This window comes from Equus asinus, chromosome 7, assembly GCF_041296235.1.
Source record: "Equus asinus isolate D_3611 breed Donkey chromosome 7, EquAss-T2T_v2, whole genome shotgun sequence".
Taxonomy (NCBI): Eukaryota; Metazoa; Chordata; class Mammalia; order Perissodactyla; family Equidae; genus Equus; species Equus asinus.
This window is the reverse complement of record NC_091796.1, coordinates 44,767,386-44,794,640: the sequence shown is the minus strand read 5'-3', so window position 1 is coordinate 44,794,640 and position 27,255 is coordinate 44,767,386. Positions and strand designations below refer to the sequence as shown.

The following is a 27,255-nucleotide window of genomic DNA, read 5'->3' as shown; positions in this document are numbered from 1 at the left end:
TCTTCTCTGAAAACCTGGACTTCCACAAAGACTCTCTTGCCCATGGGTGATTGTCTAAGACAGTGTTTTCCAAGGGCTCCCAGATCACGGCAGAGAAGGGCTGGAGTCAGTTTACAGGTCACTGTGGGGTCCACAGACAGGACTAAAATCTGTTTGCCTATTACCTGATGTACAGGTGGTTAAGATTCCTCTCAGGTTCCTTGGCATATGGTGCTGCATCCCACAGCTCCCAGAAAGGCATTTTGTCCATGAACCGATGCCAGATTTTTGTGTTTTTCTGCTTTATTTAATTTATTTTTTTGGTGCAAGAGTCTGGAACAGAGTCATATCTGCACTGGAAGCAAGTTCTTATGTGTGATCTTGTTCTAAGCCCGTGGAATTCAGTGATCAGTTGGACTTGTGCCCTCAAATCCCAATACTGTCCACAGAGGTGGATTACAATGTTGTCTTGGCTTTAGGATTTCATTTTTCTTGAATTAATAGTAAGGATTTCAACATTCTTTTTTTGTGGCTTTCTCTTTCTACTTTTTCTTCAGTAGACAGCAATAGGGAGGGACTAACTCCCTACTGGATACCACTGGTTGGTTGGTTGGTTTGCAAGAGCATTTTGATATTGTGCTATTTTAAAATACACTTTTACCTTACTACCTAGACTAATAGGAATGCCTGTCATCTCAATCACCAGTCTGAAAATCTGGTAAATCTGGTAAACTGAATGTTAACTAGTTTTTTTCTCTCTCCGTCAACCACCATTAACCCCTACTCATGAATTGTTTCCTTGGTTTGTTTATTTTATTTTATCCACGAATTGATCCATTCAAATCATATTGGGGCTGTTCCTAAATCCGTTTAGGCTATCCATTTTTTCCAGCCCCATAGCCAAAGCCAAGCATCTGTGACTTCATTACCTCTTGTTTGGACTCTTGCAGTAGACCTCTAGCCTCTCTCCCTACTGTAACTTTAACCAGCTGCTATTCACTCTCTCTGTGCTGGATTACATGTTAGCATATGGGAAGATGGGGAAGCAATTGAAATGATTTCATAGTTAACATTTCAAAAGAATGTTGAAATAATCCTTATGAGAAAAATCAGAACATGGTCAGATTTCTTTACATTTACTTTTACAATTTGATGTTGTTGTTATTTCTTTACATATGGCAAATTCACCATCATATTTTCAGTACCTAGGACCTCTGAAGATTTTACCTGGGCTCTGCAGACTCCATGAAACTACCAGTGTAACTATTCAAAAAACCAAATCTGGTAATATCTTCCCTTCATTCCACCTTCCACAGATTTTCATAACCCAAGGCATAATTAAGTTCTGTAGCATGCTGTTCAGGGCTGAGCATTATCTGAACTTGACCCCACTTCAAGCAAGCCTAATTGGTTGCCACCCACCCTATATTGCAGTTCTCCCAATTGACTCGATCATTCCCAAAATGTGCGTTGCAATCACACCTTGATGTTTTTGGTTATGTTGTTCCCTTGTAGAATGTTCTTTTTATCCACTTTGGGTTGAGAAACTTATCCTTCCACACTCATATTAAGTATTGTCATGATGAAGAGATAATTCAATATGGAGCCATATATTCCTTTCAAAAGTTCTAGTGGTGGGGCTGGCCCTGTGACATAGTGGTTAAGTTTGCACATTCTGCTTTGGTAGCCTGGGGTTTAAAGGTTCAGATCTCAGGCACAGACCTACACACCACTTATCAAGCCACGCTGTAGCAGTGTCCCATATAGAAAATAGAGGAAGATTGGCACAGATATTAGCCAAAGGAGGAAGATTGGCAACAAGTGTTAACTCAGGTCCAATCTTCCTCACCAAATAAAAAACAAATTCCAGTGGAATCAGGCCCATTTCTGCTGTGCATTTATCACCTCATGTGGTGGCTAGTCGTATGACTTTATCTCCATATTAGAACAGAAGGTTGTTGAGGGCAGAGCACAAGTCTTAATTACCTTTGTAGATTCATGCCTGGCATGGTGCTCAGCACAGTACAGAGGCTCGATCTATAGCTATTGTTCAATGACTATGTATCTTTCCAGGTTAAAGCACAAAGTGGAATGTGTTTCCCTAATGCTTTGTAGTTTCTTGCACCACAAGATTTGTCTCTTAAGGATTGAAAAACACTCTTTTATTCCCAATTAAAATGTTAAATTTAACAAAACCCTTTTAAGAACTCTGCACTAAAGCCTGAACTCTTTAATTTATATGAATGACTATATTATTCTGCTGTACTATAAACACAACTGTAATATTGGCAGAAAATAGATCATCTGGGGAAGGTCAGATATTTTTAGTTTTATGTTTTTAATTTCACTTTTTCTTGATCATGAAAAACGGAGCTGAAGTTGTAGGCTCAGTTTGTAGGCTTATTCATAATGAGCAACTGCTGCGATAATCACCAGTCAAGGTTAAAAGATCAAAAGTAATATTTATATACATTTACATTCTACAAAGATCTTTCATATACCTTTTCCCTTTGCCTCTCATAATAGTCTTTTTAATTAAGTACACGACAGGCATTGTTATTACGCCCATGGTACAGATAAAGAGGCCAATGCTGACGGAGTTTGTGTGGTTCATATGTGGCCATGTCATTAATAACTGGCAATTAATTCTGGGATATTAACTCAGGCCTTCTACCTCCAAAACCCTTGCCTTTCCATTAAACGATACAGCATCCCTGATTCCATGAGTCTGGATGTGTACAAAGTTCTTCTAATAAGCAGAACATTCTATTCCTCACTCATTCTTTCATAGATTATATATTTTTCTTTCTTATCTCCTCTTCCCTCTTTTTGAACTACTTCAGTTATTTCTTTCTGGCCTGTAAAAAACTTAGGGTAGGAGGCTGATATATTAACTTTATGCAAAGTAATAAAATACTCTCAATTTTTAAAGATATTCTAATTTAAAAGGAAACCTTTATTAATGTCAATTTAATGTGCTGGTACAAAGAAAAAGTGGAAGTTGAATAGTTGCATTCATTCACATTCTAAATACAGAGTGAATTTTGTGTTAGGATAACTAACATCCTGAAATCCCACATTTTATTTCTCTTTGCTGGGAACATTAACTGCATTGAAATTATAAGGTCAACTTTCAAATATATTAAAAGGTTGACATCTTACCAGAACATGCAAAATTTACAAATGAAGTCTGATATTTTGCTTTATTGGAGATAAAAACCAGTTTTTATGAATATTTATTATAATTAAAATGAAAACTTATTTAAAAGAATATGTCGTGGTTAAAAAGATGAAATTTTAGAAATAGATGTGCCTGAGTTTTCCTCCAAACTCTGTAATCCACAATGTGATTTTAGGTAACTTGCTTAATTTTTTAAATGTTAGTTTACTCACTTGTAAGATGGATTGATATTTGGATCGAGTGAAATAACTTATTTAAAGCACATCAATACGTATAAGATATGTTAAAATAAATGATTGTTCTCACTATTATGACATTAGGCTAATTTATATTTTTGTTATTTTTAACATACTTTTTTAGTGTTTTAGTCAGTAATCATTGATATGTACCATTGGATAGCATGAAAATAGTCTATACACTCAACCATCTGATCTAATTTTCTCTTAAAATTCTGTTCACTATTTATCTAAAAGATCTATGGTATGTACAACACAATGGTAGGATTAGCTGGGAGCCAAGATATGGGAACTACATTTTAAGTTTTTTTGACATAAATTGAATAGCCAGTACTTCAGTTAATCAAGAAAATGTATAATCTAGATAGTCAAGTCAAAAAAATCAGATGACTTTTCTTTCTTTCTGCACCTTTTCGAGAATGCATCCTGCATGTCCACCCCCTTTATTTCTTGGTCTTCCTCTCTTCCCAATTTGGCTGTACATTAGGGCCGTGTGAGTTTCCCTACATTTTCTTCCTTGCAGTCACCAAAGAAAGCACACTAGCCCTCCATATATGAACTAATCGCTGTGGGCAAAGACTGGGTGTCATAAAAATCATCGCAAGTTTAGGTGTTTCTTGGAGTTTTGGTGTCCTTAAGAGCTCCATTCCTTCTATTTTAGTCTGTCACCCTCTACTGCACCAATATTTCTGCTGAATCTTTACCTGAATTCCACAAAACACCAGAAATACACAATATAACAAAAAACAAAGCAAAATGCCCAAACCCTCCTACATGTCTCGTATGGTGGAAAAGGAGGAGGTAGTTTGTGTGCAACAGTGCAAACCAATCGAAATGGAATATCTGATGTCCCTCATCTTAATCTTTCTTCAATGCTGTTTAATTGTATCTTCTCTCATCTTTACCTCTATGCTCTTCCCTCTCCCCTTCACCCTCATTCCTGTGCATTTCAAAAGTTGCACTCTAGTCACCTCTTTTTTGTAGTCAGTCTCAACCCTGAGAAGCTATCTTCCTAAACAAACATGTCTTTTCTGTAAGAGGGATTCTTATACTGGATGGTTTAATTTTGTTTTTACTACACTACAAAATAAAATGGCTAAGTTACCAAGGTTAAAAAAAATTAATAAGCATTCACTGTGGTGTGCCTCCCAGAACCTTTGTGAGAACTGAAGAATGTACTCCCCCAGTTGCTAAGAATGCTGCTGGCGGACAGTGCTGCTGATAGCCCTTTCCAAGATTACCTTCGTTGAAGAGGGTCCACTCACTCACCCAAGGTCAAAAATGCTCCTAGGGCAGCATGCAACCAGTGACTTGTCTACATGGGGCTATATAGTTGTGGTACCCTCACCTCAATTTGGAGCATCCATGAAGGACCACAGTAGCTTTATAGTAGCCTGAGGTGTCAGCTGAGGTCTTCACTGAGACTGAATGGCAGCTCATCCTCTCCTTCCACCTAAAACAGCTTCTTTCCCTTCCCTTCCATGAACATCGACTCCAAAAGCCCTCCCTCATAAGCTTTCTGCATGCCAATCATCTCAGAATCTGCTTCCTTTGAAACCCATCCTGGTTCTTAATTAGTGTTCTTCTACATCGTTACCAAGTCTTTCAGTCCGATGGGACTTTGCTTGGGTGATTCTTCATGGCAGGTTCATTTGCTCAGATTGTGGCTTTGGGTATTTTGGCTGGGAGCCAGGCATCAGTATATGTTTCTTTTCTTTTTTTATTTATTTTTTATTTTTGTTGAGGAAGATTCGCCCTGAGCTAACATCTGCTGCCAATCCTCCTCCTTTTTTGCTGAAGAAGACCGGCCCTGAGCTAACATCCATGCCTATCTTCCTCTATTTTATATGTGGGACCGCTGACACAGCATGGCTTGCCAAGCGGTGCCATGTCTGGACTAGGGATCTGAATCGGCTAACCCTGGCCCCCGAAGCAGAACGTGTGCACTTAATTGCTGTGCCACCGGGCCGGCCCCCAGGCATCAGTATTTTTTTAAAGATCTTCAGGAATTCTAATGTGTAGGTATGTTCAAGAACCACCAGCCAATAACTCCACCAGTCTGCATTAAGTCTCTTTGGCTGTATTTTTTTGTTAAAAGAACACTTGCTCTCTCTTTGGCATTTTTGTGTTTGACTTAGAAAATAGTTTTATTTAATGCTCATCTGAGGAGCCTTGCTGTTTCTACCTTGAGACTAATAAGTGACTTCTGTCTCCTTGGCTCAGATTGTGGCTCCTCCATTCTTCAGGATCGCCATGATTTATTTACATATTGCGCGTTTCCTCGAGGACATGTGTGGTCATATTAGAATTATGGTTTGACAATAGAAGAATCATCTTAACATGCAGAAACAGTAAAAGACAGTATCCATCAAAGGACAAGAAATTGTTTCATCACACCATTTAATCGTTTTATCCCACCACTAAGAAGTCACGATTACAATGAATTATTTGAGAAAAATAAAAGCCATCAAGCAAACAAATCCTGGAAAAAAAGGACAAGCTCTTTCCTATCTCTCTGGGTTGTAAAATCAGTAAGTACTGGGATAGCTAAGTACTAGCTTTCAGTATATAAGAGAGAGAAACAAATGAGGCTTCAATCTAAGTAGTATCTTTTTGATGATACATATGCCATTCACTTTTCCAAGTTATTAATTCAATATTTGAAGCCTAACATTTATACAGCCCTTTCTAGTATATAAAATGTCTTCACATCAGTGATCTCATTTGACATTCTTCAGTTGTGCTGAGTGATTTAATAAACTAGGTGATACTGGCATTAAGCTCTTGTAAAGAATGTAATCATGATTAACAAAAAGAAATTTGATATATTGCCATCTATATATTTACATCCAGTTATTAAAGTTTAATGTTACTTGATGACCTAATTTTTGAAAGATTCCTATACATGCAGTCCAAGAGTTTAAGAGGAATAGTACTCTTAAGAAGGGAAATATTAGAACGCGTATTTAGAATTAGGTGAGCCAAGCTAAAATGGATGATTCTGCTCACATAGCTCAGTTATGAAGTCTGCACTTTTCATGCCAGAGTCCACAAGGAAAATCTCCAAAGTAATAAAGTTTGATCTCTTTAGGATCTATCATTTCCAGGCAATTTAATCAATTTTTAGAATTTCCGTAGTTCCAAGTTTCCTGGATATACTTGGATGTTGTTCCAGAGTTGGTGATTAAGGAAACAAAGGTGACAGGTGTTGAAGCTTTCTGGTCATGGGGCCTGAAATCATGGTTTATTTTACTCCAATAAACTTGACTAGGTCCCAGTCCCACTACATTATATAAAACATACTTAATACTGCTCTTAATAATGGCAAAAGAGTTTAAAATATAGCGTGCAGGAAACTAGCACTGAGATTTTTTTCATCTTTAAGAGGTAAAATGAAGTCTCTCACCAGGGTAAGTGTATACACTGAAAGGGTAAAAAGAATATGTATTATAGAATTGTAAAGTTCTTATGAAAGTTCTGGCTGAACCTTGTCAGTCAGTAATCTTTGAAACAATAAGAGATTACACTGAATTAAAGTGAAAAAGGTTTTTGCGACTAAAAACATTTTCTTCTTTTGTAAATTATAATGGACATATGTGTATGAGATAAATATGACCATATCTTAAGAACCATAGATAATAATAGCTAATTTTTATGGAGTGCTTACTATGTTCCAGGTCACAAACACTGTCCTCATAACAGCCCTGTGATGCACCCCTCATTATAGACAAGGACACCGAGAGATCAAACAAATTATCAGAGCCTATGCAGGCATTAAAGGGCCAAAGTGGAACTGGAACCCAGGGAAAAATATGCCAATCTGTGCATTCTGGTAAAGTTTAATTCTTCTTAAGGCTCTTAAGGCTGTTCCGGAAGGCCAAAAGTTAGGGTATTGGAAAAACAAACCAGCTATGTTGGATAAAGAAACAGAATAAAAGATTCATCTTTCTTAGTGGAGAAGAAAATGAGTTCTGCTAGCAGACTAAATGTTCCCAGAGAGCCTGGAAATGTTACTTCGATTTCAGAATTGTTCAGCTTACAATTAGACAATGAAATGTTCGGACCAGAGACGGCAGGCGGGTCTCGTTGCACATTTGAAGAAAGACTGTTGATAGCGGCTGATAGCGGCAGGATGCTTTGAGCAGCTTTCTAAGTCCTGGGTCAACAGGGTGCAGCATTGTCTGCCTGGGACCAGGGAGAGACTGATGGATAAGAATGCTAGGAATGTACCAGTCTTGTAAGCAGTGAGAGAAAGGACTTAGTGAGTATAAGAAATTATGAAATTTAACAAATTTTGCCTCTCATCCTGGGATCTCTGATTCGCCACCCCCCCCACCACCACATGAATCCTCACTAATGTGCTCAGAGTTTCATAGTATATGTACGTTTCCTTGTTACAATTTATTTTTAAAATTTAAGTTGAATTAACTTAGAATTTTAAGTTAGGAATGTAAATTGAAGATATTAGACTGTCTTGACACCCAAAAACGGCAGTCCCCTATGGTGCCCCCTAACATATCAGTGATACTGTGCAATAGAGCTGCTTTCTCCTTTTACACTCAGCCCTGTGCTTTTTCACGCAGTGCCTGCTGCAGCTGAGTGATAGAGATAAGTGTGAGTTCAGGAGCCAGACTGTTGGGCTTAAATCTTGGCTCTGCCACTTATTAGCTGAGTGTTATTGGACAAGTCACATAACTTCTGCTGTGCCTCTCCCCCTAAAGAAACTGGGGGAAAGAAAAGCGACCTTATATACCTTACTGCATATTTCATAGACTCAAAGACGCTCTGATGCTATGCTTTAATGTTGTGTCAATGTGAAGTTTTCACACGACTACAGCACCATGCCACCAGGCTGGGACTCACTTAATAATTTTATGATGCTTCTTGATCTTAGAATCATTAAATTATGGGAAAAAGTAATGTCTACTAGAAGTAATTAAATCAGGTAATTACTGTAAGGATTAAATGAGCTAATGTGCCAAGTGAATAGAATAGTGTGTTTGCACATAGAAAGAACTCAGTATTATGAAAATCTATCCATGATGTTGAATGTGTGTGTATGGGTTTACTTGAGACTAGCAACGGTCTGAGTTCAATACACTGTATGAGGCCATGTTTCCTCTCAGCACAAAAGAAGTCAACTTACATGTGTGATGTTCATACAGGGCCTGGGAAGATAGAGTACTGATTCAGTGAATTACTCTGAAGCTTGCAGTGATCCCAGTGGAGTGATACGAACTAAGCATAGAAGGTGAAAAAACCCTGGGACAAAGGGAAGTTTCTTTCAGACCATGGTTGTTGATGCCTTTATTGATACTTAAAGATCAAGATGGAGTTAAAACAGAAAGATAAAAAAAAAATCTAATGAAACAAGAAAAACATTATTAAAATACAGTCTCAAGTAGCTCTCCAAATATAAAGCCATTTAAAATTAAAATAAACAAAGCAAGAAAATATTCTCATCTAATACAGCCATATTTCTCCTCTGACCCCAGATGTTACTACAATAAATGTCTTTACCACACACAATCAAAAACCCTATTAGAAAAAAGCAGCAAACTCTAAAATGGTACTATGCAAACTATCTTCCCCACAAAGTAAAAACTGAAAAAATAAACTATCACTGATAAATGTATATGTATTTATGTACAAAATAAAGGTCAACATTCTTAAACTTGAGATTTCTTGGTCAAAGTATGGTAGTTGCAGAGAAAGATCAAGAAACAAATTACTGTAGAAGCTGGCTGACATCCATTTAGTAATTAAATTTATCATGCATTCCCAAACATATAAATACTTTTAAGAATTACTCTTGAGGTCAACATGTTCTAACTTTAAAAAACTGAGTACATGAATTCAATATATTAAATATATATTGGTTTAGAGGAATAGAACATCTCAAAAATATCTGTCCATCATGTTTCTGAATCACAAAAATGTTTCTAGTTAAGAGACCTGTTCCACCCCATCACCCCCATTCCATAGCTAAGAGTAGGCACTTAAAATAATCAGTATATATTCTTATGTGGACTTATGTTTTATTAAAACAAATATATTCTCAAACTTTCAATTGCACCTATAGTTAGAACAATCATCTGTTATAAGAGAAATTAAGGAAATCCGACTTACTTGAAATTTACAAATAATTTCCCCTAACCTCATTTTAGCTGCTGCAGCAGCACCTCTTTTCCCACCCACTGAACTCCTAACTAGACTGGCTAACCAACAGAAAAGAGTGGTGATATATGAGCTTTTATTACCAACCTTACAGAAGAGCTAATGATCAATCAAAAAGTAGTTATCTATAGAAGGACTGAATTTGCTGCATCAAGAAAAAGAGAAACGGTTTTGCTGCTTTCCCCTCCAAACGCCTTCTTAAAGGGGGTCAATCAACAGATAGTTTTCCAGAAAGGATGGTTCTTCTTTGTTGGTTTGCTTTTTATGTTGAGCACATGGTAGTAAGACAGCCGTCAGATATTTATAATATCTCACTATCATCTCAGATGAGTCAAAAAAGTGAAGTTCAGGATAGAATGAAACTGAAAAGTCTTTAGTTTTACTTTTGCTATGAAAATGATACTTTTATTCTCCCAGTGAGGAAAAACTGTAGTGGATTTTAAATGAACAACTGTAAAGGTATGAGGTAAAAGGGAGAGAGGAAAGACCCCTGGCTTTTTCATGCCTTTTCTGCTTTTATAGCATCGAGGCCAGCACACAGGCTGGTGGTCTGGAGAGATCCTGGACAGTGTGAGCAATCAGTGAGAGCATCTCCTCGCATGCCCCGTTCACTGAGGTCACCTCTAAAGATACATGACTGGAGATTACTGGTTGCAAAGACAAGGAATTGTAAAAACCAAGTCATTCTAAAGACTGATGTTTTGGACGATCTTCTGTTTTAGTGCCTGTTTGAAAATGGCCGTGAGATAAAAATTTTAAACATAGATGTTGTTTACAAAGATGTAAAAAGCAAAATTATTCAAAAGTCCTTAACAACCAAGAGATGAACCAAACTATATCAGGCAAATAGCAAAATCAAAAAAAAGGAAGATAGATATGGCTGTATAAATATAATATTAGTCAAAATGGAATTTAGAGCCAAAAGCACTGAAAGTTGCCAAGCAAGATATTTCCTACTGATAAATGCTACAGTCCAAACTAGAAGATAGAATAATTTTAAGCACATATCAGCATGGCCTGGAAATACACAAATCTAAAACGCTGGTGAGAAATATAAGTAAACCTCTCTCAGAAACTGGTACATCAAAAATAAGTAAAACACTGGGTATTTGAAAAACAAAAGCAACGGGTTTAGAAAAATGTGTACCCTATAATCAAGTGAATAAATATTCTACATCAACAAATCAAAAACTAACTCAACAGAACAATAAATAGACACTTTTAAATACTCTGCTCAAGAAAAAAGGAAAAAAGTAAAATAAAAAAAATAAGGTTTAAACAGATTTTTAAAATACTCTATGCAACTTTCTATCAATAAATTTTTTAGGGGCTAGCACTGTGGCTGAGTGGTTAAGTTCCTGCGCTCCGCTTCGTGGCCCAGGGTTTCACCGCTTTGGATCCTGGATGCGGACATGGCACTGCTCATCAGGCCACACTGAAGCGGCATCCCACATACCACAATTAGAAGAACCCACAAGTAAAACAAAAGAACAAAATTGGCAACATTTGTTAGCTCAGGTACCAATCTTTAAAATAATAATAAAAAAAATTTAAACACTAAATGAAATAGACAATTCTTCAGGAAGATGTAAATTGTGAAAATTGGTCAAAAAGAAGTATAACGCCTGAATACATCAATTCCTATAGGAAAACTTATCCTCACAATATGAGAATTGTAGAATTCTAACAAATTTTTATGACTAGATAAACCCAGTTTATATAAACGATTCCAAAGCATTAAAAAAATGACAGCCTTCTTAATTCTTTTTGAGACCAAGATAAATAGACTAAAATTGAGCAAGAATAGTGAAAAAATAGAAAAGTACAAGAAAAACACATATAATTCAAAATCCCGAAATAAAATAACAGCAAATCAAACGTATCAGCCTGTTAAAAAAATAATATTATGACCAAGTAGGGTTTATTCTAAAAAGATTGATTCAATATTAGAAAATCTAATGGCATAATTCACTACGTTAATTGATTAATATATAATCATCTACAGAGATGAAGAAAAAACATTTTTTAAAATTCAACATGTACACTCATAAAGTCTCACAATCAACTAGGTACACTATGAAATATATCTATACCTATGGTAAATGTTATAATAACGGTGAAATATGCAAAGCCTTCCTACTATAGTTAGAAACAATAAAATGCTTTTGGTCAACATTACTGCTAACTATACAGGAAATTAATCTTGAAAAGATGTGGGGAGAAAACCCTGTCATTGTTTGCAGTCACAATTAACTGTCAGAAAAATCCAAGAGAATCACCAAAAAGCTATTAGAGCTAATACAAAAGTGAAATAAGACAGAAACAAGATAAATAAATAAACGTGGACAAATTTCCAATACAGCAGTAAAAGAATCATTCGAAAAAATGCTGCAAAAAGCAGATCCCACTGATAATAGTTATGAAAATTATAGTGTAATAAAATGAGATGTTTACTGAAACTCTATGAAAGTGTATATATGATCTGAAAAGTGAGAGACATGTTATAGTAGAGGATAGGATAATAGATGAAACTATTAACTTTCACAACTCAACAAAATTTCCAAGAAAATTTGTTATGGAACTTGACAAAATGTTCCTAAATTTTATGCACAAGAGAAAATGTGAAAAAGAATAGAAAAAAATTTGACTAAGAAAAAAAAAGTGTGGAGAGTGAATTATCATAATCATATTCTAGTCTAACAATCAAGTATTACACAGGAATTAAATAAAAGATCAGTGGAACAGGATAAATGATCCAGAAACAAACATACCCTTCTATGGGAATTGTGTATGTGATAAAGGTCGTATTTCATATGATTGGGTTAAGGTTGTACTTTTTAACAAGTGGTGTTTGGAAAATAGATCTTATATTTAGAAGTTTTTTTAAAAGTTAGATTTCTACCTCATACACAATAATTCCCAGGTGAACTACAGGGCTAAGTAAATACAAAACAATAAAAAACAGGAAAAAAATAGGATAATTTTATAAGTTGGAGGTGGAAAAACCTTGAAAATCTACAGTTGAAAATACTGACAGAGTAAACCACATAAAACAAAAAGTTCAGTAAGACAAAATATCATAGACAAATTTAAAAGATTAGCAAAAGACCAGGAAAAAAATGTATTAAGGAGTTCTTACTAATTAATTGGAAAAAGCCAAATAATTCAATAGGGAAATGAAAATAGACAATTCAAAAAACCACAAAAGGCTAATAAATATAAGAAAAAAATCACCAATCTGTCTCATTAGTAACCAAGAACGTCACAGTTAGCATGAGGTATCTTTTGTCGCCCATCATATTGGCAAAACTTCTAAACACACGCAACGTTCTAGATTATTGAGGATGGAGTCTATAAATTTTTGTATACAATGTTGGTGGGAGCGTCAACTGGTATTGTCTTTAATTAGGGCAAGTTGGCCATGTCTCATTAAAATTTAAAATGCAAATAATTTTATCATAGAAAATAACCCATTTCACAGAGATTCTAGCACTCTGTGTGCATGTTTTTACTGGCAATGTTGCAGAAGAGATCCAAATCACCAGGAATGATCTAGGAAAACATGTTTCTGGATGGGGTCCATAAACCACATCCATAAATATAGTTTTCAAGGTTTTATTACCTCCCACGGATAGTCATTTTACAGAGTACTTGAAACTAGTACTGTGGTCTGACTCAAAGGCTAACTTCCAAAGAAAAAAGAATAAGGCCTTGACTAGATTGTCTTACATTTTGTGGTTACTATTTTGAGCTGCATAAGATCCTTTTGCCAAAGGAGGAAGTCGCTGGCTTTTAGAAAAGCTCATCTTCTTTTAGCTAAAAGGCACTTTGAAGTAATGTTAAAATATTTATAATTTCAGCCATATTTAATTAACTTTTCTCCACATTCTTTAATCCAGGAATCCCATCTCCAAGCATCTCATTTAGAGAAATACTTCCATGCAACAAGACATATACAAGGATGTTAACTGTAACATTGTTTTTAGTAGTGAAAAAATTGGAAACAGATTACTTAGAAATGGTTAAATTAACTATATGTCTATATTATGGAACACTAGCAATTAAAAAGAATGAGGTAGATGTACATATATTCTAATATGGAAACATTTTTAAGACACATGCTTAGTGAAAAAGGCAAGTTACAGAAAATGTATAATTAACAGTTCCACTTTTTTGGAAACAAAACAAATCTTTATGGAAATGTGTACATAAAAATGCTTATTGGAAAAGACTAGACATTACACACCAGTTAACACAAGTTCCTCTTGCAGCAGGACTAGGGGCTTCCACTTTTTATTGGTTTCCTGTTCTTTTTTTAAAGTATTTTCACAAAGGAAATATAGTCATGTATTACTTCTTCAAAAAAGGGGAAGTTTTGAAAAATATTAATGTTTACATTTGCTGATTGTGAACACATGAAATGCTTAAAGTTTATATACATATATTAGATATAGTCTGTGACTGTACATTAACCATAAGAAAATAATTGGAAGAGTATTCACCTAAATGATGCAAATTTTAAATGCTGTGATGTTTGAATTTAAAAAGTTCAGTTTTCATTTGGACGTACAGCAGCATAGAGGTGCAGTCTAAGAATCTATTTCAGAAAAGACTATTCCAATTAGCAAATTTAGTAAGTTTCATTATGGAAATTCCCAGAGGCAAGCTCTGGCATTTAATGATTAGAAAAGTAACAAGAAAGTATTGCTTACGGAGAGTGAATCAACGGAAAAGTATATTTCCCTGTCTAATATAAAATAATCCTTATGTTAAGCAAAAACACATGGTGGTAATTAGAGGAGGTACATGGTATAAGTGTTTTTCAAAGTGTACAGTATAAGAATATGTGGTGTGATAATCAGGAAGCAAATAGAAAAATACAGTGGGAATTCTTTCAAGTCTCTTAAAACTCACTTATGAAATCATAGTAAGATACGTAAACAATTTTACAAAATTTAATAAGATCCTTTCCCTTTTTTGGTCCTCTGTGACTGTCTCTATCAGGCTAATACTTAATTGTGTACTTGAAATTTGCTGAGAATAGGTCTTAAGTATTCTCACCACATACACACACAAAGGTAACTATGTGAGATGATGGATGTGTCAAGTAACTTGATTGTGGAAATCAATCATAATGTATACATACTATCATGTTGTACATACACTTTAAATACTATATAATATTTATTTGCTAATTATACTTCAATGAAGCTAGAAAGAAACGGTCAAGTCAATGAATGGAAGTCAGTCGACCATAGTGTATTTCACTGAGTACATAAAATAACGGCTTCAATGAATCCCAGGTGTCCACTGCAGTTTCCAGGGCCAGTCCTATAACTTTTTACTGAGGTTTCACTTAGGCTGGCGCTCTAATGAGAAAGACCAATTAGAATTAGCATAACCATAAGCTTGAGTATAAAGGGATGAAAACATAGGTGATATTAAAAATGACACAAAATTCACTGAAGTTAGGGATGTGACTGGTATACCACCATCAGTATAGGGTGTTTTCGTGTCACTTGACATTTTCCTTCTATGATGATAAGTTTCACAACGATCTCTCTGTCGCTCCCTGGACACAGTTGCCATGCTAAGGGTTTCAATGGTAAAGAGTACAAGAACAAATACATACTTTTGAACTGTTGTTCTCAACGGAACTCAAATACTTGGGATTTTTGCAACATTCACAGCAGCTCAAGTAGAAAAAAAAAGTTCAAACCAGTCACCAGATCCAAAATTAGCATTTTATTCAGAACGCTGGGGTCAGAGGTGTATCATTTATATTCTGTTACACAATACAGAGGCAAAGCTGTTGTCAGAAGTCTCTCCAGTTTAAAAGCTTTTTTTTTTCATTTTTTTTTAAAAACACACACTTAGTAGTGCCACCAGTGTCAGGCCACCCCTTTCTTTTCTTTTCTTTCCTTTTTTTTTTTTTTGGTACAAATTATGTAAAACATTTGTGCTAAGAACTTTTCTCCCTCCCCAAACAAAAAAGAAAATAAAAAATAAAAAAAAATTAAAAAATTAAAAATTGAGTATTCTAACTACAGCTCAACAATTGAATCAAATGTCACTTTGCTTTGTAAATACTTTATCCATAACGAAAGATATAAACATGCAAAAAACCTGAATCCATAGTCCAAATAATACATACACATGTTCTGAAGTTTCTGCACTTCTCCATAGACTATGCCAATAAAACATTATGTACACATACCATTTTTACAGTGAAGTGGAAAAAATACAGTAAATAAAAAAGTGTACATGGATTAAGACCAAAATGTGTCTAACATTCTATTTTATGAAAAAATTCAATTTTGCTACAAATTGGTGATATGAAAACTCCCTTTATTTGCAACCAGCTGCATAAGTTTTAAGATTTTAGTGAAAAAAAAAATCTAAAGTCTAAAACTAGAAGTAATATACATTTTCCAATCTCATGGTCTCATCCCCCAAGATAATAAAATTGCTCCATGAGTTTTTGTCTGTTTGTTTAATTCCGTGTTTCAATAAAAGCAAATGCAATGTAACAAAAGCGTGTTTGAAGCATATCATGGTTTAACTTACTGCTCCCACCACAAAATATTTTGTCTTTTACTTATCGTTTCAGAAATCAGTACCATTAAAGCCTTAAACAGAAAACTAATTCCAATCTGAAAAAGGTACAAAAAGGCACATAAAATCCCAGTGCTTCTGTACTGTAAAATTCAAGTGTAACTGAGCTCAGTGTTTTTCCAAACAGTATTGGATCACTGATATTCCCTCTGAGCCCAAATTGGTTTGCAGCCTATGCCAAAGCCTCCAGCAAGCACTGTGCTAGTAGACTACAAAGTTAAAGCCTAGCTTCTGAATGCTTTTTGGGAATATCAGTTGAAATTGTTTGTACTTGTCCAAAAACCAAGTTCACCCTGAAGTTCAGTCGTCACCTCCACCATACATGTCGGCGAGTTTCTTGAAGCGCGGCCCCCAGTCGTTCAGGTAGTCATAGTCCTGCTCGCCACCACTACTCGAGGAATTAAGGGAGCTCAAGGACCCGGCGGTGGAGCCGCTGCCTTCATAGTCAAAGACTAAGAGGGAGTCATAGGGTGGAGCTGTGGGATCGTTGTCAGCAGCTTTAAGGCCCTACAATTTGGAAACACAGAGAAAGAATGAAGAGAGGGTTACAATTTGCAAATCCACAAGCAGATCCTAGTGGTTCCATGGGATCAAACACTTGTTTGTAAGTTTCCACTTGCAGACCACAACATTTTCAACCTACAGAAATTGGAGTTATCACCATATTTGAAAGTTAGACAAAAACTAATTTATGTCTTTCCTCTGCAAAGAAAGAATCCTAAGGAGTCTAGTTCAGTGAGGCCAAGGCATGCAGTGGGCAGGGGCTAAAGGGAGAGCGTGTTTGACAGGTGGCAGAAATGAATGGCCAACTGCTTGAAGCTGAGAAGGGAGGAGCTTAAGTGAAGTCTGCTAATGTATCTGTCCAGCAGTGCGCTGGGCAAGACTACTTTTGAGTGAGTAATTACTGGTGGGATAAGTTACATGAAATAATACAGAGGGCTATGAAATCATGCGATATGTGGAGCCTAATCTATCCAGGGTCAGAGTCAAAGGATATTGACAATCACAGGTCAACCAGGAATTACAGGCAAGGCCAAGAGAGGGACATACAAACAAGTGCCATATGGTCCTTGCTCTACAAGCTTACAATCTAGCATAATAGGCCTTACTATAACATGAAATAAATGATAAAACGTAACAAAACTATGAAGTCTATAAAAAAGTCATCAAGATGCTGAAAAAAAGTCAGACTAGCACAGAGCTAGGAGTTCAAGGAGGAAGTAGCATTGAATTGGACCTAACTTTGGAGGGATATCAAAGGAAAAATGAAGACAGGCCAGAGGTGATTAAAATTTAAGGTAAGTTACTCATTAAATCATTTAATTAATCATCTTAAGAGAACACAAAATGTGAAATTAATTGATAAATTGTGATCAGATAATACTTTTTAAGAATAGAGTGACTTCTAGATCCCACAGGTGTTATAAAAGTCATAATCCAATATCTATACAGTTGTAGTTTTTACAGTTGTAAATTTGGGGGTGGCGGGCATCCTGGCAATCTAAAGTAACATGTGCATACATGGCTCTTAAAAAGAATTTAAAAAATAAGAACCAAAGAAATTATTGTCTATAAACTTAATTCAAGTCTTAAAGAGCAAAAAGGTGTTTTTTAATATATAATTGAAGTATGCAGCCAATTCATAATTATGCACTACAAAACATTTAAGGATTCCGTATTAGGTCCTTTTGGTGTTTTCTCTAATTTTTTTTCCCAGTTCCAGTTTAGTATTCCAAGATATACCAACATTAGTCTCCAAACAATCATTCTCTTTTTCCACAACTCTGCTTTTTAAATGCTGGTGGGCTTATGGTGGGCTCACTTATCCAAGACATCATAGACTGTCCCATTTTAGATCAATCCTTCTGATCCACATGTATTTTATGAGTACAGATATGTGAGTTTTTTTTTTTTTATCAGTATGTGTTCACCTATCCATTCTTTCATGTTTACAGAGGAGCAAGAGGGAAAAAGAGCATGAAAATTAAGGTAAGAGTCGGTATGTGTAGTGGTTACGAGATCAGACTCTGACACCTCAGCTCTACACAGTATTAGCTGTGGGACCTCAGCTATTCTATAAGCTTCGTTTCCTTATCTGCAACTGTAACAATAATAAGATCATTACAAAGACCGAATGGAATAAAGGACCCAAGGGCTCATCACAGGGTCTGGCCCATGTTAGAGCTCAATGAATGTTAGTTAAAAAAAAAAAAAAAAAGAAACTTTTAAAGTTTAGAGAAAAATTTCATGCTTTGGAATTTGAAAAAAGAAAAATAAACGTGAAGATAATATTTTAACAACCAAAAGGGCAGCCGCTTGACTTTAATAAAAAACAAAAGAGAAACGTACACACTACCAGTTTTCCCATTCTCACATCTCTCTTACCAAGAATCCTAACCATTTAATTAAACACCACTTTTCCTCATGTCAGGTTATACTACTTACAATCCAGAAATGCTTACACAAAATAAAGCAAAGCCAGTCTTCAGCAAACTACTTCAATACACAAAACATAAATAATTTTAGATAGGATTTTCTGTTCCCCCCTTCCCCAGTAATTTTATTGAGATCATTATAGTTTATAACATTGCGTAATTTAGGGTGTACATTATTTGTTATAAGTTTCTGAATAGACTTCATCATGCTCACCACCAGTAGTCTAATTTTTGTCTGTCACCATACATATGTGCCCCTTTACCCCTTTCACCCAAGCCCAAACTCCTTTCTCTCCTCTGGTCACCACTTATCTGTTCTCTTTATCCTGTATTTGTTGATTTTCTTTATCACATTTATAGAATAAGCTACAGGGCAATTTTGTTGAGACTGAGAATCACAAACTACAATTTCTCAACATTCATAGTTCCTTTCTGTGGTAGATTGTGTTCCTGTCCTCAGTGACTCACTGTCCTTTCCCCGTCAGTGGATCACATGCCCATCCTACCACAAGTGCCTCCCTACAGACAGAGTTTCCTTCCCCAACCCATTGTCAGGCTTGGTTCTGTGACTGGCCTTGGCCGTGAAATGTAAGCAGCAGTGTAGATGAGACTCTTTAAGGGATCTATCTAATGCATTTCCACCAGCTCCCTCTCCACTCCCCGTCTCCCAGGAGAATGGCCTGCCCCAAATGGGAGTTTTCCTTCTGCCTGGATCCTGAAATACAGAAGAGATGTGGATCAAGAACCAGGCCCCTGCCGGCCTACAGTTAACATATAACTTGAGCAAGAAGTAAACCTTTGTTGTTGTAAGCCAAGAAAACTTCGGAGTCACTGGTTCTGTAGCCTTCACTTAGCAAAAGCCAAAGAATGCATCTTCATTCATTTTGTTTGCATTTATTCATTCAATTCAAGACATATTTGTTGAGTATCTATATTGTAATGTATTCTGCTTAGCGTGGGGACACAGCTACGAGTAAGCAAGATCCAATGCCTGCCCTCATGGAGTTTATATTCACAAGTCAGCATGTGGTCCTCTTTCCTTTTCCCTACAAAGTCTAGCAACTACAAATTTATGCAATAGGTGATTCCTTTAATTCAGCACTGTCTAACTTGGCTCCATACAAGAACTGGACCCAAGAAAGATCTGAAAGAAAATCAAGAAAAATCAAGGAAATTCCTGATAAGGAGAATGGGCCTCTGAAGACAAATATTGTTTTCATTATGGCCTTAAGTAGAACAGCTTTATTATACAGACAACAGAGACAATGGCCAAGGTCACTGTGTTCAGGTCATCTGCTTTATCACAATTCAAATTTAAAGTGGTAATCCACGCAGAGCCCTGCCCAATCCTTACAGTGTCAGCAACGAACTGGAAATACGGAAATTTAAAACTAAAATTAGTAGTAAAGAGTCAATGGTGGGCATCAAGTGTGTCTGGATTCAGTGGCGAGGAAAGTGATGGCTGTGTTTACTGTGACTTAGGAATAAAGGCTTGAAGCTGTCTGGTAGGACTTGAGACTCTTCATCGACTATCTAAGCCCCTAATTCAATTCCTTAAAATAAATATAACACTGGTGGCAATCTAGTTCTATTGAGAGTCTCAAGAAATACTCATTTCTTTTTAATTTTTTTAGCTCTTGCCTTGTCTTTCTGATCATCCTGGTACTTTTTGAATCTATGTTCTCTTCCTTTCTTTTTTAAAAAAGAGGTTAAGGCCATGAAATCCGTTAGAGATCACCGTGCTATGCTAGAGCAGTGCACACTGTCCTCAGGTTTCAACAATTACGAAAGGGCAAAACCCACTGAACTTTTCAAGAATTCTTAGGCAAGCCATCTTTCTAGGCTGAAGGTTAAGTACTTTATGTCCCTTCCACTTGGATAGCACTGATTTTTATCGAAGAATAAAATATGACTCTCTGGAAGAGGCACTATATAAATTCTGGGTACTATTTTGGTAATCCTAAAAAGATCACAGCCAAGTCCTGAGAAAGTGACAGTGACAGGCATGCAACCAGAGTGAGTGTAGAAATTCAGTGGGCCACAAAACCTCCTGGTCCTCCCCTAGGAGCTTCCTTTATTCTTAGGTGTGGACACCATTTCACATGATGCATAATGTACTGTTACCAAATTTACACACTAACTGCATGTGTTTCTCTTTCTTGACCTATGTTTGACTAAATCGAGATGAGTATGCGCTTGTTTCACATTTCCTGCAGAGGCAGATCTTGAACTCTGGCTAAATCTGAACTATTTTCTATAGTTTGAGGCACCTCTGTAGAAAATGAAAAAGCTGTGGCTCTGGCTGAATTCTTGCTGAGATTGTATTTATAGACTTCTGATCCTATGCTTTATGGGTGGAAACATGTTTTTATAGGGACTATAAAAACCCAGATTCTTCAGAGAGGGAACACATGAGGGATATAAGAGGAAAGGCGTCCTATTGATTCCCTGACATTCTGTCTTCTACTGTCTCAGTGCCACGGCCTTAGTTCAGGTTCTCCCGGTATCCTGCCTGGACCACAGCAAAAGCCTCTCGAACTGGTTTCCCTGTCCCCAGCACTATTCCTGCTTCTTTCCTACAAACTACCATTGGTTTCTCTCCCAGACATTATTTGAGGTCACTCCCCAAGTAAAACTCTCTGATTGCTTTCTGTCACCTATCGCAATGTTTCCCAAATAAAGGAAGAGGTTCCTGGGAAAACGCAAGATGATTTTTAATTGGTAGACGGGCACTTTAAAACTATTCCCTTTACTAAAAAAACTAAGTTAAAAATTGATTAAAAGTTGAAGTAAATAACAGGTGTGCAGACCTGGAAAAAACTAGAAGGCGTTACTCAAATGCCCAATGTTCGGGGAACCTACAGGATAAGGTCAAAACTCTTTAGAGGAGCACTCAGTGAACCTGGGCTTTTCACCCACCTTTTCCATTTCAACTATTCTCAACTCCAGCAACCACAACAACTGAATTAGTCACCAAAATCCCCCCAAACTTAAAAATGTCATGTTCTTGTGTATCTCTGGGTTATTTGCACATTCATTTCCTGCAAGCTGAAATGTGATTCCCTTTGTTTGAAATGTCCCCTCTCAAATGTTTTCATCTGATTAATATCTATTCATCCATCCATGCATCATTTAAAGACCATTAAAAATGTCACTTCTGGGGCCGCCCTGGTGGTGTAGTGGTTAAGTTTGCATGCTCTGCTTCAGCAGCTCAGGGTTCGCAGGTTTGGATCCTAGGCACAGACCTAACATGGCTCATCAAGCCATGCTATGGCGGCATCCCACATAAAATAGAGGAAGATTGGCATAGACGTTAGCTCAGCAATAACATTCCTCAAGCAAAAAGAGCAAGACTGGCAACAGATGTTAGCTCAGGGCCAATCTTCCTCACACACACACTCAAAAGTCACTTCCGCTGCAGGGACTTTTCCCCCAATCACAACCTGGAGAAATTCCTGTGGTCTCTCTGGTCCCCTTTACTTTTATTGCCAAGTTTGGGTTACACTAGATTGTGACATCCCTCCCTGCAGAGGCTGTCTGTCTTCACGTCATCTCCTGCTGTCCAACACAGCGCCTGACATCCAGCAGGTGTTCTAGAAGGTAACTTTGTACTGCTGCCCCGGCTTAGTTTTTCACCTCAGTATCTTGTTCATATTTGCATCTATTCCTTTCAGAAGAAGCTAGGATTTAGGTTTAAACATGCGTGGACACAAAGCTATACCATATTTACACTACAGTGTCATTCTGTGTCTTATCAATGCCAACATTACTACCTCCCTTTCTGGGAATTTCATTTTACTGAAAGCAATTTGTTTGGAAGGAGAGGTTTTTATTTGTTTTATTTACAATTAGAAGAAAGTAGAAAGTTTTTACTCCTGAAAAGCAACTTGTAATAATAATTAATATGATACTTATCATAATTAAGAGATTTTACTATGTGACAGGCACTATACCAAATACTTTATGTGGATTATATTATTTAGTCCTCACTGCAATCTTAAAAGCAGGTTCTACTATTATCCCCATTTTATAAATAAGAAAACTAGAAATCCAAGAGGTTAACTCCAAGGACCTTGACCTTGCACAGAGTAACAGAGCTGTTAAGTGAGGCAGCTGGATTTGAACACAAACCCTCAACTTCTGTGAGAGTGGATAGAGATATTTTAAAGAGGACAAATTAAATTTATTAATAGGAGAAAAAAGGCAAAAGTCTTAAACTTTAGTAGTTTCAAGCAAGTTATTCTAGAAGCACCCTCCATAAGTTTTTAAATGATTCTAATCAAAAGTCGATCTTTTAATAGAAGTGTGCCCTTGGTTTTCATATTTCTGAGATAAAGAAATATACAGGATTAATAAAGCTATTGGAGGTGTGCTAATATCTCCTGTTGGGCTGAGATTAAATGAATTTGTTTCAACTTTTTATCCTCTAAAGGTCATGTTTAAACACCTCAAAATAGAATGAAATTCTGTAGTTTAAATTCAAAAATGTTTGATTTGTTTTACTCTACGTATCAGACTGGAAATAAGTTATTATCTTTGAGATTCAAGGCAACATTCATTCATTATTTAAATAAACAAACATAGAAAATGTTCTTATAAGCTTACCTTTTCCTTATATCTATAAAAACACCCCAATTATAATCACTACTATATTATTCTTTCTTGGGAACATTTGGTTCTATGCTAAATCAAATAAGACGTGGAGAGAAAGAAATCTGTTTGCATTTTTAAATGTATTTATAAAATGTGCTTGAGCTCTTTCTAGGTGCCTTCAACTGTTTTTACAACTTTATATGTATTTACTTTTATCTGTCCAGTTATAGAAAGATATTGAACAAATATCAATGGATGTCTTAGATGGAAGAATCTATAGTGTGTTTCAATGTATCTCTGACTTGGGCCTTTTGACAATTTCATCCCTGTGAAATTTCCCGTAGAGCTGAGCATCACATCCCTGGACCCTCTTTCAGTTGTTTTCTGTGACATCTTAACCTCCCTAGACTTTCTTCCTGTGTCCAAATGTAGGACATTTCTATGTATAGATTTTTGGCCCCCCTTCTCCTCTATATTCCTCTTTCTTACAATCACGTTCAGTGTCATGGATTCAGTAGCCATTTTGGGAATGATTTCCAAATGTGATCCTTTCATCCATTTATGTACTTACCAAACCAGTGTGCCCCACACCATCCTTTTCTCCTGGTCTATGTGGGGGCTCAGAGGGGAGGCAGAAGGGAACTTCAGGACAGGAGTTGTAAAGAGAGGTGAGTCCTGGATAGGATGGGATGCCAATGGAGGGTGCCCACCCCATTCTCTGAGTGCCTGACCCTTTGTGGCTGGTAAAGACATAATGAAGGAACTAACATCTAGAAAAGGGGGAAAGGGCATTCCAGGCAGGAAGAAAAGCATGGGAACAGGCACCAGCATGGAATTACAGGCTTAGCCTGAGAACTACAAGTAGAGGTCTCTGTCATTTCAGAGACTAGAATGTTTGCCTGGGACACTGCTCATGCCAGCACACGAGCACACACAAAGAGAATCTAGGTTTAACGCATTTTCTTATCTGCATATTACTAGCACAGCTATGTACACACAATTGACATTCAGTAGTTATTTGCTGAATGAATGATACTAAACCAATCAAGATGATATAAAAATGAGCCATTTTTTAAAAAATGCAGACAACCCTCAAATTATGAATTGATTGTATTCTAGAAGTTAATTTGCAAATCAGTTGTTTGGCTCAGTTTTTCATATAAGTATTGACACGTCTTTTATGGTGTTGAGCCGCTTTTTAGGCTGTGTACTTGGGCACTGTTTTAGGGAAAGGAAATTCCAAATGGAAATTCCACTATAACCCTTTCTACTGTGGCATTAGAAGGGGCAGGTGATGGAACCTTATCAACTAGATACCCTTCTCTGCACTGAAGAAAATCTAGTCCCTGTGAAAAGGATGAATGAACACACACATCGATACAAAGACAAACACACAAACACTCAACCACAAAGCAGACACTAAAATATAACTTAGAACAACCAATATCCTCATTTTCTGAATGTAATCAGCACGAGTAGAGTGAAAGGCTCATGACTTGGGCCCCAGTGAATCCCATCAGCTGAAAAACTGGCGGTGCTCATAGCTTCATGCCCTACACACCTGCTGCAGTATCTGGATTTCTAAAAACAGCAGAATCTAAGAGCTAGGCAACATATTAGATGCTTAGGTTACACAAAGATGAACAGGAAATAGCCCCTGTCCTGGAGAGAACGTACCTGCTCACACGGGAGAGAGAAGTATTGACAGTTACATCCCAGTGGTGAGGGCTCTGAGAGAGGAGGGGTCCTGTTAACCCTCCCAGAGAGATCAAAGAAGACTTCAAGGAGGAGGGGATGTTTGGGCCGAATCTGAAGGCTATGTGGATGTCTCACTGATGGTCAAGAAGCTAAATGCTTTGCTGAGTTACTTTATAGTCAAAACTGTGATGCTCTTGAGGAAGTGCAAACAGCTGAGTGGGGCTGCAGTGCGGGAAGGGAAGGTGGTGGGGGAAGAGGGCAGGAATCAGATTACAAACAGCTTTATAAATGCTGCTTAGTGCTTGAACTTTATCACTGAGAAGAGTGTCATGAATGAGATGGAATCCGACAGAGTACTGACACTTCAGGAATGGGCAGAAACAGTTAAGGATTTGCTGAATTACACTGAAGCTAGAACTCTTGTTTTAAAAAAGTCCAGATCCGATACCTACATTCAAAAGATTTGCTATATCTTGAAACCTGACCACCACAGGAAAAACTAAAGAATTTCTCACGATGACAAAAGCTAAGTTAGAAGTAAAATCATCAGGCAATTTTATATACCCAAAACAATCTAGTCATATATATGAAGTCCTGCATATTCTCCTAACTAGGCCAACATTAAAAATAAACTGGAAAATTCAGGGCCTTGTTTTGTATATTTAATACCTATTACCTAATTAACAAAAGTGAATACATACGTTCAGAAAGCAGCATGTATTTTAGGAATAGACAGTAACGAATATTTGTAAAGAGGTAAATATTTTAACTCTGCTTCAAAATGTTTTCTATAAAAAGCTGATTCTCACTCCCAGTGACCCTGTGCACAGCAGAGCAGAACCCTGCCTGGTCCTTTTGCGCCATCCTCTCACCTTCCGGCGCTGCAGCAGACAGTGCTCGGCTGCTATTCATAGGGTTCTCATGGCAAATTTTTTGCAAAGTGGGTGGCCAGGTCCTTCTTCCTAGTCTGTCTTAGTCTGGAAGCTCCACTGAAACCTGTCCCCCAGGGGTGACCCCACTGGTATTTGAAATCCCGGTGGCACAGCTTTCAGCATCACAGCAAAACACAGTCGCCACAGTATGAGAACTGACAGACGGGTGGTGTGGTTCCCTGACCGGGAAATGAACTTGGGCCACGGTGCTTAGAACGCCCAATCTTAACCACTAGATCACTAGGGCTGGCTGCCTACAAACTACAAGAGCATCTAAAAACCTAAGGTAGACTGACTATGTATACATAACATACCACTATTTCAAGGAAGCCTAGGAAATGAGAGTTTTATCAGCACACAACTGAAGGCAATGTATAGGGCAGAAGCATTCCACTCTTTAATGCACTGAGACCAATTCCGATCTTGGAGATACTGAGCAGGAAGATATGGCCAGAGACATGAGTCCCGCCACATATTCACAATCAATATCAGTATGTATTGCTCTCTTACACATACAATAAAAATTCTAAAGGAGAACTGCGGTAAAACATGATCAAAAGCAGCCATTTTACTTCAAAACTTAAGCATTAAATGTAGCATAACTCTCGGTCAGTAATGAAATAAAAGAATGCCGTAATAATTTTGACAGTGAAAATCATATCTGTTATATTCAACAGAGAATTCGCTGCCTCTTACAGAAGCTCTTAAAACTCCTCAACTAGACAAGTATTTAAATCACTTACACAACATTTAATTTAGCTGCTCTTCCTACTAATCTCATTTGATGGAACTCTAACCATTGGGTAGGCACTTGAATTCTCACCATTTGTGGGATTCAAAGGATACAGTGTGGGGAAAATGAAAGTGAACTCTGATGACATTCATCAGTGCTAATAAATGAAATTAGAATACACTATAATATTGTTAGTCTGTTTATTACTTGTAATCCAGGGAAAAATCCTTTTGGAGATAGTATGACTAATACTGATAATATATGTGAATGTCCTTTACAAATGAGAATATTAATTGATAGATCTCTTTTTGGCTGATCAAAGCAATTAAATCTGTTCTCTGTTACTGAAGCCACAGTGGCTTTCACACAAAGATAAACGTAAGAAAAACAAGTGTGTTATTAATGCACTGCATAGCTGTATTCCAAGCAACTTGTGGTCTACATACAGCTAGCCATTATCATAAAATAAAAGCCTTTATAAAGAAAGTGAGTCTCTCTTTGCACCTCATTAATAAAGTCCCCGATGTCCCCAGGGTGCGGGGCTGCAGATCGGACAGGGTACTGGGGCTCGGCGTGAATGGGTCTCTCATCCAGTCGTCGGATTCCTACAGGCTTGATGGCATCAGGTTCTACAGTATCAGGCTGCTGCAGCTGGCTCAAGTCATAGTCCTGAAAA

The 27,255-nt window shown here is 36.9% G+C and overlaps 1 protein-coding gene and 1 long non-coding RNA gene across 2 annotated transcripts in view; one reads left to right on the top strand and one right to left on the bottom strand.

Moving 5' to 3' along the window:
• LOC139045663 (uncharacterized) overlaps positions 1 to 27,255 on the top strand; it is a 72,324-nt gene that overhangs the window by 44,286 nt on the left and 783 nt on the right. The window contains exon 2 of the long non-coding RNA XR_011504482.1: positions 18,144 to 18,177. This is a non-coding gene — a long non-coding RNA (uncharacterized lncRNA). The remainder of the gene's footprint in view (positions 1 to 18,143; positions 18,178 to 27,255) is intronic.
• The window catches only part of CDH2 (cadherin 2), a 208,388-nt gene continuing 196,436 nt past the window's right edge, over positions 15,304 to 27,255 (bottom strand). Inside the window, exons 15-16 of the mRNA XM_044774525.2 lie at positions 27,084 to 27,248; positions 15,304 to 16,695 (exon numbers count right to left, since the gene is read on the bottom strand). Of these exons, the coding sequence (XP_044630460.1) occupies positions 16,489 to 16,695; positions 27,084 to 27,248 (372 nt within the window). The 3' untranslated portion in view covers positions 15,304 to 16,488. The remainder of the gene's footprint in view (positions 16,696 to 27,083; positions 27,249 to 27,255) is intronic.